At 34.1% G+C, this 17716-nt stretch overlaps 1 protein-coding gene across 2 annotated transcripts in view; it reads left to right on the top strand.

The window, feature by feature from the left end:
• Txndc16 (thioredoxin domain containing 16) overlaps positions 1–17716 on the top strand; it is a 113352-nt gene that overhangs the window by 85909 nt on the left and 9727 nt on the right. For both annotated transcript variants that reach the window (XM_047541293.1, XM_047541292.1), the window contains 4 exons: positions 5278–5362; positions 7501–7639; positions 11253–11413; positions 12814–13004. In XM_047541293.1, coding sequence (XP_047397249.1) covers positions 5278–5362; positions 7501–7639; positions 11253–11413; positions 12814–13004 — 576 coding nt within the window. The remainder of the gene's footprint in view (positions 1–5277; positions 5363–7500; positions 7640–11252; positions 11414–12813; positions 13005–17716) is intronic.

Here is a 17716-nt window from a genome sequence, read left to right as displayed (position 1 = left end):
CATTAAACTCCACTCCATCTCTTCCCTGCCTTTGTCACTACCATTCTATTTTCAGTTTTATATTCATATGGCTTCAAGGGAAATCATGTATTTCTTTTTCTGACTGCTTTACTTGATTTAGCATAATATTCTCAGATTATTCTTGTTATAGCATGTGTCAGAATTTTCTTCCACTTTAACACTGATTAATATGCCACTGTATGCAAATTCTGTTGCCTTTTTACTCTGTGTTCTTTTACTTTTTTTCTCATTAAAAATATTTTAACCATTTAGATGTCTCGGTATGAAGCCAGAGACCAACTTAACATTTTCTAAATAATTTAAGTTATTCATTTTTCTCCTCTGCTTATGTGTGAGGTTACCATCACCATAAATTCGTATCTCTGTATTTATGTTTATGTCTTTAAATGTTTTCTATTTTATTCACTTTTCCTATTGATACTCAAGTATTTTTTTTTAATTTTTGTATTTGTTTTTTTTAGTTATATATGACAGTAGGATGTACTTTGATATATATACATGGAGTTAAACTACTCATTTTTGTGGTTGTACATGATGTGGAGTTACATTGGTTGTGTATTCGTAAATGTACACAGGAAAGTTATGTCTGATTCATTATACTGTCCCATTCCCATCCCCACTCCCTTCCCTGTCCAATTTGGTGAGCTTTCACTTTTCCCTCCCTCACCCACACATGCAAACATTCAGCCTTTGGTTTTTTGGGATTGGCTTCTTTCACTTAGGGTGATAATCTCCAGTTCCATCCATTTACTGGCAAATGCCATAATTTCATTCTTCTTTATGACTCAGAAATATTCCGTTCCATATATATCACATTTTTTAATCCATTCATCTGTTGAAGGGCACCTACATTGGTCCCATACCTTAGTTATTGTGAATTCAGGTGCTATGAACATGGATGTGGCCACTTCACTATAATATGCTGATTTTAAGTCCTTTGAGTGTATGCCGAGGAGTGGGATAACTGGGTCAAATGGTGGTTTCATTCCAAGTTTTCTAAGTAATCTCCATACTGCTTTCCCTGGTCGCTGCACCAATTTGCTATCCACCAGCAATGTATGAGTGAACCTTTTCCCCAACATCCTCGCCAACAGCTATTTTTGCTTGTATTCTTGATAATAGCCATTTATTGATTCTTGATTTTACTTCTTGCACTTTAGGAGTCTTGTTGAGGAATTTAGTTGCTAAGATGACATGATGGAAAGTTGGGCCTAGTTTTTCTTCTCGTAGGCACAGGGTCTCTGGTCTAATGCCTAGGTACTTGAACCACCTTGAATTGAGTTTTGTGCAGGGTGAGAGACAGGGGTCTAATTTCATTTTATTACATATGGATTTCCAGTTTTCCCAGCACCATTTGTTGAAGAGGCTGTCTTTTCTCCAATGTATGTTTATGGTTCTTTTGTCTAGGATGAGATAACTATTTATTGTGTGTTTGTCTGTGTCTTCTATGCTGTACCATTAGTCTTCGTGTCTGTTTTGGTGCCAGTATCATGCTTTTTTTGTTACTATAGTTACTATAGTATGATTTAAAGTCTGGTATTGTGAATGCTCCTGCTTCATTTTTCTTGCTGAGGATTGCTTTGGCTATTCTGGGCCTCTGTTTTTCCAAATGAATTTCCTGAGTGCTTTTTCTATTTCTATATAGAACATCATCAGAACTTTAATAGGAATTGCATTAAATTTGTATAGTACTTTTGGTAGTAGGCCATTTTGACAATATTAATTTTGCCTATCCAAGAACATGGGAGATTTTTCCACCTTCTAGGTTCTCTTCAATTTCTTTCTTTAGAGTTCTATAGTTTTCATTATAGAGGTATTTCACCTCTTTTGTTAGTTTTATTCCCCAAATTTTATATTTTTGAGGCTATTATGAAAGGGATAGTTTTCCTAATTTCTCTCTCAATTGATTCATCACTGATGTATAGGAACACAGTTGATTTATTCAATTAGTTTTCAATACATGTTGAATATATTTTTGGTGAAGTCTCTTATTTTTCTTTTGCATTTTTTTTGTCTGTTTTCTCTTTCATCTCTTCTGGGCAAGCATTAGCTACTTATATTTATTATTTTAACTCATTTGGTGTCTGCTGATTGTTTATGCTTCACCAGTGTTTTAGTTGTTTTTTCTTTTTTTCCTCTGTAGAGTATGCTTCTTTTGTTTGTATCTCTACAGGGCTGGAGAAAATATTCTTTAAAAATGAACCTATAAAGACCATTTCAATGACTTTTGACTCCCTCTTGAGGAAGATAGAGATGCTCTTAATTTCTTTTGTCATCTTTGTATGGAGCCTTGTATTATGGGTTCAGTTATCATTATTGATGAGGATTTTTTTTCATTAAACATTTGTCTTGCCAAAATCTTTTGCATTTACTTTTCTAACATTTTATGATGAAAGTTTTCAAACATATAGCAGAGTTAAAAGACTTACGTGAACACCCACAGACCCATCATCTATATCTGCCAGTGTTGTACATATCTATACATTGGTCCAGCTATTAATCCATCTTCTGTACATACCTTTACCTGTATCCATCTATTAAGTCAACATTTTTATTTGAATTTCAAATTAGTATTTTGCATTCATCTTTTACATAATACATATAGCAATTATTTTTACATGAATAGTTTTCCATGGCATTATAAACTGCCTTGATTTTTAATATCACAACTTATCTATCCTTAAATTCTTTCTCTTTATCTCTCGTTTCACAGTAGTGTATCTTTCAGTAAGTTTTAAAGGAAGTGTACACACAAGGTATTTTTTCTGACCAATACTATTTCTGAGAATGTTATTTGTTGCTATTGCATATTTTCAGCCTTAATGTTTTCTTAACTATGCTAACTCTTGCCATTTATCTAGCAAATGTCTCTCCTTATTTTTCTTTCCTTTGAAATGAATTTTAAATTCTAAATGAAATCTTTTGAGGATATATGTATGGGAAGAAGACCCCTATCTCGAATTACATTTGTACAAATTGGGTGCTGTTAACTGTGTATTAAATTTCGTTTTCTACAAATTTTTGTCTAGGAACTTTTTTCATTTTGTTCTTTTCAAAACTTTAAAAATGAGAGCTAAAGGAACTTACCAAAATGAAATAACAAACATATGAATATGTGCTCTGTGACTTGCCATCTTAAAAGGCAAAATCCTAGAGTACATAGCATCTTAATGTGTATTCTTTTGGTGAAAGATTATGAAGTAGGATTGTGTTTTACTCCTTCATCCCTTTCTTATGTTTTTATTTCTACTGCTGACTGTGTCTGTATTTTAGAATTTTAGACCTGGTGCCCTAAAGTTCTCATTTATTATTTATACTAGGCCTCCTTCCAAGAAGAATTTGAATCTTTAGACAATAAAAAACACAAATACAATAAATCATTAAAACAATGGTAAGATTTTTGCAATAGAACAGTAAGGGATAATTATGTATTAAATCCAGAAAACACTGCAGTTGGTCATAAAACAGCCAGAGCCATCTGGAGCAACTAGAAATAGAAAGATGACATTTTTACCATGTTATCATTATGTAGTAAATTATAACATACAAGTGAGGATGCTGATTCATCCATAGAGAAAAAGTTTTCCTGGTTGTAAATACTGGAAAGAATTTTTCATATTTTTTTTACATGGGGGTCAACATGAGAAACAATGTACTTGATCTTGTTTCTGCTCAAATGATGATAAAGTTCACATGTAGTTATCTTTCAACAAAAACCAAAAGCATAATTTTATATCATATAAAGATGGCTCTGGTGTGCCAAAATGACATGCTCTGGATATAAAACTTTTAAAAAAAATTTTACTGGATTGATTATACTCACCCCTTTCAGGGAGATATTAGTTTCTCTTTTTAGTTTGCTTTTAGTTTTTGGCAGACATTTACATGATAGTAGCTGGACTTTTGATATCTGTTGAATGAGTAAGTATATCATAATAAAAGGCTACTATGAATTCATTAACAAAAGCTGTCTTTTGTTTTATTAATAAAAGCTATCTGCTAACATTTATTGGGCGTTATTTTGTGTCAGATGCTGTGTTATCATTCATATACATTCATTCTAATGGTTAAGGATGTGAGTTCCAGGAGGGCAGAAAGGTCTTCTGCACTGGTGTCGCTATCAAGCCCCTCTACTGGAAAACTATGACTTTTTTCCTGTGTTATTAATAAGTATCTTCTGGGGAGAGAATTTAAAACTATGTCAGTGTCCTGTTCTTCATTATATTTTTGCATTCATTCCAGTTTTAAAATTCGTTGTCTGAAAAAGCTATTACTATTATGGTTGACAGCTGTGTCTTAACTCCATTATTTCTTCTACATTTATTAGCTGGTATACAAGTTTAAGACAGAACTTTCTTGTTTATCAATATGAACTCCTGAATTCTTGTTTTATTCAATAATAAGTTACTATCAGTTTGTTCAAATTGTCCCTGATTTGGTCAGTGGAAGCCCCATTCAGTCTGACTCCTGTGTCCTTTTGACATGTCTCCATCATTCTTTAAATTTATCCTGAAGCACAAAGATGTTCTCAGCCACATTCCTGGAATCAGCCATTTCTCCAAGGAGTTCTGGTTCCCTTGAGTAAGAAATTGGATTTGGAAACCAAGATCTAGGGGTTAGGAGTACTTGTAGTTATTGGAGTGTTCTTCTCAACTCTCTCTCTGCTGACAGAGCTAAAAAATAGATATAGATATATAAATATATATATATGTACATATACACACACACATGGTGCACATATATATGCTTGTTCAATAAATATGTGAGTGGAAAAATATTGCTCAATGAATATATTTTATGCAATTAAAATATATTTAAGCTATTAAATTTATGTATTTATTTGGTATTGGCAATTGAACCCAAGGTGTCAAACATGATAGGTAAGCACTCTGTTACTCTAACACTGCACTATGCCCCCAGCCCTGTTTCTGCTTTTGTTTTTGTGTTTGTTTTGAGACAAGGGTCTTGTGGGTCTCCTAGTACTATAAATCTTGTAAATTACATTTAGAGTATGTTTGTTTCATAATGAAATCATAATTATATCAGTTTACACTTTTTTAATAATCCAGTCATAAAAATGCATGTATTTTAGAAGCATTCAGATTTATATTCGTTATTAAGTTACCTAAGTTATCTTTATTTAAATATTTATCTTTGACATCAAATAATGAAGTACTATCACTTATAAATCTATTAATTATTTGAACAGCATACATAATATTAAAGGTCTCAGAGTTTTGTCATATGTATTTATAGCAAAAGAAGATTTCACTGAAGCAGGAAACTACCTAAAAGGAAGTGTCATCACTGGAATTTATTCTGAAGAAGATGTTTGGATACTGTAAGTTTATCACTCTTCTAATTTGGGGGAGAAAGAAGCTATGCATATGGTATGTTGCTTGTCTTTATTCTGCTGATCTAGGAAGATAGTGCAGCAACATAATAAATTTTTTTTTCCTTCTATGGAGATCTAGGAAATTCCAGGCTATTAAGATTTAAATATATATAGATATGTGTGTGTATATATGTATTGTATGTGTGTGGAAATACATCTCATAGTCCATAGCACCCATCAGGGTAATCTTAGATTCATATTTTGTCTTCCTATGAAAATTTTCCTCTTTGGGTTTGAATGTAGTTTGGGTTTTTTGGTGTCGTCATAGTTTTTGGGAATTTTACTTCTTTAACATTCAAGAGGTTTTTTTGTTTCTTTGTTTTGTTTTGTTTGTTTTTTTGCCACTGAAATGTATATTTTTAAAAAATCACTTTTAGCCACTTAAATTGCTTTGTCTGCAGAAAATGAGGCTCCTATGGATTACCAAAATATTATAGTTGCTTTTATTGTTTGGATACAAGGTGTCCCCTTAAAGTGTCTGTGTTAATGCAGAAATATTCAGAAGGGAAATGATCAGATTATGAGAGCTGAAACCTAATCAGTCTATCCAGTTTGAATGGACTAACTGGGTGATAACTGCAGCAGGTGTGGTGTGGCTGGAGGATATTGGTCACTGGAGACCTGCCCTGGAAATAGTCATCTTCCCTGAGGCCCCTTTCCCCTTCTCTCTCTGTTTCCTGGCTACCATAAGCAAAGTAGTGCTCTTCCACTGTGCCCTTCTACCATGTCTCTCCTTGGGCCAAGTGCAACAGAGTTGGCTGACCACAGACTGAACCTCTGAAACCATGAACCAAAATAAACTTTTTCTTTTCTGAGTTGTTCTTTTCAGGTATTTTGGTCACAGTGACAAAAGCTGACTAACAAAGTTGCTATAGAGAGGACTGAATTGCAAATTTGGAGACTATTATTAATACAATGACATTCTGCATTAATGGTTCACTTTGGGGTACAAGTGGACTGGTTATCAAATCCCAGCCATTTTTCTTTCTTATCTTCTGAATATAATATACCTAATTGTGATTTCTGAGTTTAAAACTTTCATCTTAAACATTGCTTTTGATGACACTTGTGTTCATTCTGTGAGATCAATAATTTCTGTATATACTGAACTAGGAGACTTATCCGTCTGATAACGTATACCAATTGCTATTCTTTATTGTTACTGTGCATTTAATTATAGTCCATAGAACTAGACTGGTAGTTTACAGAGTGTTTTGTTTATAATCACCTGGTCTACTAAGGGATTCCTCTAGGTGATCTGAAGACTGGGCTCACTAACCTCTATAATATCGTAATGTCTATACTTTGTTCTGGAATGAGTTAAGTTTTTATATGTGTGACTACCTTATTGATAATTTCCCATAAAGCATTTTATGTATTTTATTCACAGAATTTCCCTTCAGATTTTGTTAGCAAAAGTGGTGGGAAGGTGGGTTTGGGCTCTTGTCTCAGTGGCAAAAACACACATTCGCTGTCTGGAGTACTTTATTTTAACTCAGTGTCTACTATTTATCATCCTGTGAATCCTTTCTTTGTCTGTAAAATGGGATGTTAGGGGCTACTTTAGGGAAATATTCTGAGGATTAAGTGAAAACATAACTAAGCTAGTACATTGCCTGGCAAATATAGGTTTTTCGTAGGTGCCCATCTCCTTAGTGTGGCAAGCATTCCCAAGGGGCCAAGAGCCTTGCAGTGCATTCTAAATCCTACTTAGACATATTCTTTTCTTTTTCTTTCTTTTTTTTTTCCCATCCCGCAGTGCTGGGGATTCGAACCCCGGCCCATTGCATGCTAGGGGCTATATTGTCAGCACTAGACATATTCTTGATGAGTAAGTTGTGTGGGTGAAAGAAATCTGTCTAGATTATTATCTGTTGCTTTCTATTAATTGAGGTTGTCAAGGCTCCTGAACTTCCTTAGATAATTTCACATAGAAAATGAGTTTGGGAATTGAGTTAATTTTTTCCTTGGCATTTCAGCTTTTCATTTTTTGCCCCGTGCTGTGGCTTGCCAGTCTGATTTTTCATGTTTTCGATGATCTGCTGTATTTTGGCTGTGAACTTAAATACTACATTTCTCCACAGGTCAAATAAATATGCTGCAACTCTTCCAGCCCTGTTACTTGCTAGACACAAAGAAGGCAAAATTGAGAGCATTCCACTTGCTAACACCCATGTGCAAGACATGGTTCAGATAATAACAGATGCATTACTGGAAACATTTGTGAGTATATTTTATAATAAGGTTATTTGAGATAAAAATCTAGATCAATTAAAGATAGTATACAGTAGTACACAATTTTCCAGTTTTGGGTAGCACAGAACACCATATTTTGTGGACTGAAAATTAATTGGGTTGCCTTGTTTTGTTCACTCATTATGCATGCAGCTTTTCTAGTCCACTGCCAAAAGTTTGCATGTTTTGTGGAGACTAGTGTGGCTGAAGTCAGTTGAAGTTGAACTCGTTACAAAGCAAATAGAGTCTAAAAAGTCAGACTACCTGGTTCTAAATTCTTAAATCCTTACTGGCTCTACGGTACCCTCTCTACTCCTAAGTTTCCACATGTGTAAAATATAGGTCATAGTAGCACCTGCTGAAGAGAGTTACTGTGAGGACCAATTAAGATGTGCGTAGTGCTTTGTGGACTGTGTTTGGCCCATGGTAAATATTCAACAAATGTCAGTTACTATTTATACAGTTTTAAAACCAACTGTCTTATGAAAGGCCTTTTCTAATGCTTTACTTTGTTTAATAGTGACACAGCAGATATAATCTGTACTACTTGATTTCAGTTGTTTTGCATTTATGTTAAATATAGTTAGAATATTATAAATTTATACTTCTACTTTTTGTGTGTGTGTGTGGTGCTGGGGATTGAACCCAGGGCCTTGGCTCATGAGGCAAGCACTCTGCCCACTGAGCTATATCCCCAGCCCACTACTACATTTTTAAAGTGGCACAAGAAGCACCATTATAATCAACTAAAATGTTGAATGTATAATCTTCCCATTATGATGTTTGTTGTCGTAATTATCTAAATGACAATACATTGAAGCTCAAATAATTGATAGTAGTCTTTAATAAATCTGTTTCCTTGATTTTTGTCCCCTCTCTTCCCCCATCAAAGCTACAAGTTATAATCAAGTCATTAAGTTAATATTTTCAGGATGTAGTTTCCTAAATGATTTATCAAAATAGTAACATTTTTGCTTTTAATGACATTATTAAGTAAATATTCCCTTACATAGTATTGGAACTTTAGTTTTTTGTTTTTGTTTATTTTTTTTTCTCAAAAACAGCAAAAAATAATGAAGAAAATTAGAATCAACCATAGATTCTCTAAATTTGGGAACATATTTCCCCATACTTTAAAAAATTGTATGTCTTTTTTTATTAAGGATATTTCAAAGAATGTAGATAAGCATATTGATGTTTTAATATCTGTATTCAGTTGTACTGATGTTCTGTAATTTATTTAACCAATTTTCTGTTGACACTTAAGTTGTCTTCTTGACATCTCAATCTTTTCACCTGACAGGAAAGAGCAGCATTCATCACCAATCTTGCTTTTCAGGAATTCATATTCCAGTTAGTTACCTTTCTGAAAACAGGCCTTAACCATGTCACTAATCTGACACAAAAATCTTCTTGGTATTCGCCTGGAGTAAGAAAACTTATCAAGGCATTATCCATCTAGTCTCAGCCACATTTGCCTCTTGCAGTCTTAAATTGGGTACCCTTTATCTCACTGATCCCAGTATTGTTTGCTTTATCACCTCTCTACTATCCTTATGATATTTCCTCCAACTGTAATCCCTGCTCAAGGACATACCTCGTCTTTCAAGAACTTATTCTTTATACAAGGCCCAGCTCAAATATCACTTCCTAAAATCACCCCTAGCTCCTGTATCTTGTTTTTTTAAGCTTGTTTAATTCTGAGCCCGTAGATTTCCTTATTGTCATACTGAATAATATTTTCAAGGATCATAGCAGTTTGAATGATCAACTGTCTCCTCCTCTGAGGTAACTCTTTGAGGGCAGGGAAGTATCTTCTTTCTTTATAAATTCAGCACCCAGCATAACATCTTTAACTCTGTACCTCTCAATACATGTTTGAGTTAAGCAGGGGTGGCTCAGTAAGATCTGTCAGTATATAGGAGTGGGATGTAACTCATGTGGAAGATTAAAAGATGATAGTTTACACAAGAAGCCAAAAGAGAACAATTTGGGGGAAAAAAGAGATCTAAGATTTAAGCCATGGGAAAGGACGATGTGAGAAAATTTTGATTATCAACCATAGTGGAACCAAGATGAGAATTGGCAGAGAGAAACCATTTTGAGAACTAAGTAGGGAAAGGTATATGCCAGAGTTTGGTATCTGAGGATGAAATAATATTGTACTCAGAGGTTGGTGACACAATTAAAAATATAAAATTGTTCATGCGAATTTCTATGGAACAGGAAGCTGATGAGCAAGATGCCTGCCTTCTAGGTTTGGCTCCCTCTTGCTTTTAGCTCTGGGACTTAAGCAAGTTGGCTTCTGAGTGTGTGTTTCCTCATTTGTCATCTGGGTCTTGCTTGTCTGATAGGATATGATTTATCTAGCTCACAGATATAGCCAGATGATGAAATAATAAATGTGGATCAAAAAGGGAAAACGGTAGAAGGTGTCACTATTTGTAAGTCATTGCTGTTTTTAATCCTAAATATGTTAGCATTGTTCATTGCTCTTTCTGATTCTTTTAGCTAACAACCTGGACAAATTGTCTTCTGCAGATACATTTAAAAAATAGTTACTATCTTTTAATAATAAAAATGGTAAAAGGTTTAGAATTCAAATTCCTTATTAAATTCCTTCTTAGAGTTACGTTAAACTCAAAAGAAATGTTTGACTTCTAGATTTGTTTTAGCATATTTTTAATTATTTTAATAATGCCCCCCAAATCCAAAGTCTTAGAAAATATAAAATTTTATTAATTTTTTAAAGTAATCATAGCCAGGTGCAGTAGTATACCTCTGTATTCCCAGATACTTGAAGCTGAGGCAAAAAGAGTGCAAGTTCGAAGCCAACCTGGACAACCTAGCAAGACCTTGTCTCAAAAATTAAAAGGAGCCAGGAATGGTAGCTGCACTCTGTAATCCCAACAGCTCAGGATGATGAGGCAGGATGGATAGTGAGTTCACAACCAGCCTCAGTGAAAACGAGGCGCTAAGCAACTCAGTGAGACCTATCTCTAAATAAAATACAAAATAGGGCTGGGGATGTGGCTCAGTGGCCAAGTGCTCCTGAGTTCAATCCCTGGTTACCACTCCCTTCCCCGCCCCAAAATTAAAAGGAATAGAGGTATAGCTCAGTGGTAGAGGACTTATCTAGCAGGTGCAAGACCCTGGATTTGATCTCCAGTACCCCCCCAAAAAAGAAAAAAATAATAATAGACATTAAAGGAAAAGATTGTGTCTTTGATTCTTAATCAAAAATTTTGTTAGAAAAAAATTTTATTAGAAGAAAAATATAAGAATTTTGTCACGTGTATATTGATTGATATGGTACATATTTTAGCATATGAAATTATTAGAAGTATTAAATTAACTTATTCTCAATGTCTAATAGTAATTTTATTTTGAATATAACTCATTAAGATAAATTGAGATTGAATAAACTCTGGAGAGTCATAGTTATTAATATGGTACGACCTCTAAGTGAAAGTGTTTCAATTTTATGAAGTTAAATTGTATGAATGATTTGAATGTTTTCTATTTTTTGTATTATCATTCCCATGCTTTGGGTTTTATTTTTGTTGTTGTTGTTGTTGTTCTTCTTCTTCTCTTTTAACAGCCAGAAATAACTGTGGAAAATCTTCCCACTTATTTAAGACTTCAGAAACCATTACTTATTTTGTTCAGTGATGGCAGCATAAATCCTCAGTACAGAAAAGTAATATTGACACTAGTGAAACAAAAACACTTGGATTCTCTTACTCCTTGCTGGTTAAATCTGTAAGTATATTTTCATTTGTTTATATATAAGAAATAGAATATAATTATTGCATTTTCATAAGGAAAAGAAACTCTCTAACTTTGCCTTTGGAGTTAATATTAATGGGACCAAATATGTTGTCATGGTACTTTAGTAACTAAATTCCCTTAGACAAGGTCCAGGTTGACTTGTGTCAAATTGCGTTTTATTCTATAGTGTGTGTGTGCATGTGTATGTGCACGTGCTTGTGTGTATGTGTGTGTGCTCCTAGAAATGGAACCCAGAGGTGCTCTGCCACTAAGCCACAGCCCCAACCCTTTTTAAATTTTATTTTTAGACAGGGTATTGCTAAATTACTAAAATTGGCCTCAAACTTTTGATCACCTTGCTTCAGCCTCTGGGATTACAGGCATGTACCACCACTCCTGAATACAATAAAGTAATCATTTTAAAGTAATCATTTTTCTGATTTTGAAAGTAATCGTACATTGGAGAAAAATTGGCAAATACAAAAAAGTAAGCATTGTTATATTTTAACTTTTTCCTGCACTTCCTTTCTCTGTATTTCTGTATTATTGTAGTCCAGCCATAATGTTATGAAAGGATTTCAGTGCACCCATCAGCAGTACTTGCTGGTACATTTGCTGGATGTATGGCTTGTGTTACTTTAAGGATCTGTGAACACAGTTCACATACACACACACTGTTCCTTGTTCACATTCATCAGATGAAAGACATATTTTACTTTTTAACTTATTTGAAAGAATATGAACATGGAGCAGTATACACTTTCCCTGTGAAGTTTTATCAACGGTCTTACTACTTTTGGCAAAATTTCCCCAGGGAATTTTCATTGTAGCTATCTAAGCATAGTATTTTGTATAACATGTAATGTGCTGCTGTTAGGAAAATTAACCTTTAACTTATGGTTAACTATCTTTAACTTATGGTTTCCTTGTAGGACCATAATTATTTTTGTTCTCTTTAATTTGAAATTAATTCTGCCTTCCTTTTTCCTGAGAAAAGGTTCAATTATTTGGAAAATAAGTATTTATAAAAATAAGTATCCTTTTATTATGTAACCACTTAATTGTTAAGCTGCCATCTGATTAGGTACTTGGCTAAACTTTCAGAGGAACCTATTGATTGTGTCAAACCTAAGTTGACAAGCCTTCACACTGTGTGCTTTTTATGAAAACTGTCACTGACTTTCTTCTTTCCTCTTAAGAGAAAGAGAGCACCCATATTAAATTTTTAAAAAAATCTAATTACTAATACCATAGTCATAGACCTCTTGGATTTTAGGATGTCTTTTTATAGAATAAACTTACTGGCATGATACTAATTAAAGTTTAATGTTCCATAAACTTATTTTCATTTTTTGTGATAAAACAATTTTTTTCAATTGTTCCTCTTGTAGGAAGAACACTCCTGTGGGGAGAGGAATATTGCGGGCATATTTCGGCTTTCTGCCTTCCCTTCCTCTTCTTGTTTTGGTGAATCTGCATTCTGGTGGCCACGTATTTGCATTTCCTTCCAACCAGTCTATAACTGAACAAAGCCTTGTGTTATGGCTTAAAAAATTAGAAGTAGGACTAGAAAATCATATCAGTAAGTTTTCTGTTTTACTTAATACACAGTTCTGCATTTTGTTCTGTTGATTTTTAAACTTCAATTGTAGCTAATGAATACTGGCATGAATTGAATGGTGTTTATAAGGATCCTAAATATTAATATGCTGATAGCATTGTCTGTGGAACAGTCTCTGACTATGAGACTAAGGTAAAAGACCTCAGTTGGGGACAGTGAACTCACTAAGCAGTCAACACACATACTAAATCTCTCTTTTCTCTTGAATTTTAATTCATTGAGTCCATGTTGCTTCTGTAGATTACCAATATCTTCAAACATGATTTTTGTTATTTATCAAAGTTAAAAAAATATCTTTACCCTGGAAGCACTGACATACCTAAGCATAAGTACTTCATGCTGCTTTTATGAAACTTAAAATTGTTGAGTTCACAAGATACTTCTAGTATAGCTTTCTCATATATATGCCAGTTTATTTTTTTCTGTGACTATAAGCAAATTTTTGGTTTTATGGAAAATGAGGACATTTTACAAATAGTACATTATTATTATATAGAACTCTGGTTTTAAGTTTTTTTTAAATTTATTTTTATTGTAAACAAATGGAATACATCTTGTTTCTCTGTACATGAAGTAGAGGCATACCAATTGTGTGATCATACATTTATATAGGGTAATAGTTTTTGATTCATTCTGCTATTTTTTCCTCCCCCGCGACCCTCCCACCCCTCTTTTCCCTCTATACAGTCCCTTCTTCCTCCATTCTTGCACCACTCCCACCCCCCATTATGTGTCATCATCAGCTTATCAGCGAGATCATTCGTCCATTGGTTTTTTGAGATTGGTTTATCTCACTTAGCATGATATTCTCCAACTGCATCCATTTGCCTGCAGATGCCATAATTTTATTAGTTTTTATGGCTGAGTAATATTCCATTGTATATATATATACTACAGTTTCTTTATCCATTCATCAATTGAGGGCATCTCGGTTGGTTCCACAGTCTGGCTATTGTGAATTGAGCAGCTATGAACATTGATGTGGCTGTATCTCTGTAGTATGCTGATTTTAAGTCCTTTGGGTATAGGCCTTTGGGATAGCTGGGTCAAATGGTGGTTCTATTCCACATTTTCTGAGGAATCTCCACACTGCTTTCCAGACTGGCTGCACTAATTTGCAACCCCACCAACAATGTAAAAGTGTACCTTTTTCTCCACATCCTCGCCAACACCTATTGTTACTTGTATTCTTGATAATCGCCATTCTAATTGGGGTGAGATGGAATCTTAGGGTAGTTTTGATTTGCATTTCTCTTATTACTGGAGATGTTGAACATTTTTTCATATGTTTGTTGATTCTTGTATCTTCTGTGAAGTGTCTGTTCATTTCTTTAGCCCATTTCTTGATTAGGTTATTTGTATTTTTGGTGTAGAGTTTTTTGAGTTCTTTATATATTCTGGAAACTAGTGCTCTATCTGAAGTATGAGTGGCAAAGATTTTTCTCCCACTCTGTAGGCTTTTTCTTCACATTGCTGATAGTTTCCTTTGCTGAGAGAAAGCTTTTTAGTTTGAATCTATCCCAGTTATTGATTCCTGCTTTTATTTCTTGTGCTATGGGAGTCCTGTTAAGGAAGTCTGATCCTACGCTGAAATGTTGAAGATTTGGACCTACTTTTTCTTCTACAAGATGCAGGGTCTCTGGTCTCATTCCAAGGTCCTTGATCCACTTTGAGTTGAGTTTTGTGCAGGGTGAGAGATAGGGGTTTAGTTTCATTCTGTTGCATATGAATATCCAGTTTTCCCAGCACCATTTGTTGAAGAGGCTATCCTTTCTCCATTGTATGTTTTTGGCACCTTTGCCTAGTATGAGAAAATTGTATTTATTTGGGTTTGTGACCATGTCCTCTATTCTGTACCATTGATCTACCTGTCTATTTTGGTGCCAATACCATGCTATTGCTTGTAGTATAGTTGAAGTTCTGATATTGCGATACCCGCTGCTTCACTCTTCCTGCTAAGGATTACTTTAGCTATTCAGGGTCTCTTATTCTTCCAGGTGAATCTCATGATTGCTTGCTCTGTTTCTATAAGGATGTCATTGGGATTTTAACTGGAATTGCATTGAATCTGTATAGCACTTTTGGTAGTATGGCCATTTTGACAATATTAATTCTTCCTATCCAAGAACATGGGAGATCTTTCCATCTTCTAAGGTTTTCTTTAATTTCTTTCTTTAGTGTTCTGTAGTTTTCTCATTGTAGAGGTCTTTCACCTCTTTTGTTAGATTGATTCCCAAGTATTTTATTTTTTCGAAGCTATTGTGAATGGGGTATTTTTCTTAACTTCTCTTTCTGAAGATTCATCACTTATGTACAAAAATGTATTAGATTTATGAGCATTGATCTTATATCCTGCTACTTTACTGAATTCACTTATGAGTTCTAAAACTTTTCTGGTGGAATTTCTGGGTTCCTCTAAATATATAATCATGTCATCAGCAAACAGGGATAGTTTGAGTTCTTCTTTTCCAATTCGTATCCCTTTAATTTCCTTGGTCTGTCTAATTGCTCTGGCTAGAGTTTTGAGGACAATGTTGAATAGAAGTGGTGAAAGAGGGCATCCCTGCCTTGTTCCAGTTTTTAGGAGGAATGCTTTCAGTTTTTCACCATTTAGAATGAGATTGGCCATGGGCTTAGCATAGATGGCCTTTACAATGTTAAGGAATGTTCCCACTATCCCTATTTTTTTCTAGTGTTTTGAGCATGAAGGGATGCTGTATTTTATCGAATGCTTTTTTTGCATCTATTGTAATAATCATGTGATTCTTGACTTTAAGTCTGTTGATATGGTGAATGACATTTATTGATTTCCGAATGTTGAACCAACCTTGCATCTCTGGAATAAAACCCACTTGATTGTGGTGCACTTTTTAATATATTTTTGTACGCGATTTGCTAATATTTTGTTGAGAATTTTTGCATCAATGTTCATTAAGGATACTGGTCTGAAATTTTCTTTCCTCGATGTGTCTCTGGTTCAGGTATCAGGGTGATACTGGCTTCATAGAATGAGTTTGGGAGGGTTCCCTCCTCTTCTATTTCATGGACTACTTTGAGGAGTATTGGAATGAGCTCTTCTTTAAAGGTTTTGTAGAACTCGGCTGAGAATCCATCTGGTCCTGGACTTTTCTTTGTTGGTAGGCTTTCAATGACTTCTATTTCATTACTTGAAATTCATCTATTTAAATTGTGTATGTCCTCCTGGTTCAGTTTAGGTAATTCATATGTCTCTAGAAACTTGATGTCTTTGAGATTTTCTATTTTGTTGGAGTATAGATTTTCAAAATAGCTTCTAATTATGTTTTGTATTTCACTTGTGTTTGTTGTGATATTTCCTTGTTCATTCTGAATTTTAGTAATTTGAGTTTTCTCTCTCCTTCTCTTTGTTAGTGTGGCTAAAGGTTTATCAATTTTGTTTATTTTTTCGAAGACCAACTATTTATTTTGTCAATTTTTTTGATTGTTTCTTTTGTTTTAATTTCGGTGATTTCAGCTCTGATTTTAACTATTTCCTGTCTTCTACTACTTTTATGTTGCTCTGTTCTTCTTTTTCTAGGACTTTGAGCTGTAGTTTCAGGTCGTTTATTTGTTGATTTTTTTTTCTTCTTTTATCGAATGCACTCCATTAAATAAATTTTCCTCTTTCATAGTGTCCCAGAGATTTTGATATGATGTATCTTTGTTCTCGTTTACCTCTAAGAATTTTTTAATTTCCTTCCTGATGTCTTTGTTATCTATTCATCATACAATAGTGTATTATTTAATTTCCAGTTATTGGAGAATTTTCTGTTTTTTACTCTGTCATTTATTTCTAATTTCAATCCATTATGATCTGATAGAATACATGGTAGTATCTCTATCTTCTTGTATTTGCTAACAGTATGTTTGTGGCATAATATATGGTCTATTTTAGAGAAGAATCCATGCACTGCTGAGAAGAAAGTGTATTAGCTATTTTGGATGGTATATTCTATATATGTTCGTTAAGTCTAAATTATTGATTGTGTTATTGAGATTTATGGTTTCTTTGTTCAATTTTTGTTTGGAGGATCTGTCCAGTGGTGAGAGAGATGTGTTAAAATCACCTAGTATTATTGCGTTGTGGTCTATTCAATTTCTGGAATTGAGAAGGATTTGTTTGATGTATATGGATGAGCCACTGTTTGGGGCATAGATATTTATGATTGTTATGTCTTGCTGATTTATGCTTCCCTTAAGCAGTATGAAATGTCCTTCTTTATCCCTTCTGACTAACTTTGGCTTGAAGTCCACATTATCTGATATGAGGATGGATAATCCGGCTTTTTTGCTGTGTCCATGTACATGGTATGTTTTTTCCCATCCTTTCACCTTTAGTCTGTGGGTATCTCTTTCTATGAGATGAGTCTCTTGCAGGCTGCAAATTGTTAGATATTTCTTTTTAATCCAATCTGCCAGTCTATGTCTTTTGATTGATGAGTTCAGGCCATTATTATTCAGGGTTATTATTGAGATATAATTTGTATTCCCGGTCATTTGGCTCATTTTTTTTTTTTGACACGACTTGGTTTCTCCTTTATTTGGCTATCCCTTTGCTGATTTGCATCATTGTTTTTCATCTCTTCCTCATGGAATATTTTGCTGAGAATGTTCTGTAATGCTGGCTTTCTTTTTGTAAATTCTTTTAGCTTTTG

Source organism: Sciurus carolinensis, chromosome 2 (assembly GCF_902686445.1).
Source record: "Sciurus carolinensis chromosome 2, mSciCar1.2, whole genome shotgun sequence".
In the NCBI taxonomy this organism is placed as follows: domain Eukaryota; kingdom Metazoa; phylum Chordata; class Mammalia; order Rodentia; family Sciuridae; genus Sciurus; species Sciurus carolinensis.
The sequence above is the reverse complement of the archived record's forward strand: the minus strand, read 5'-3'. Positions and strand labels throughout refer to the sequence as shown.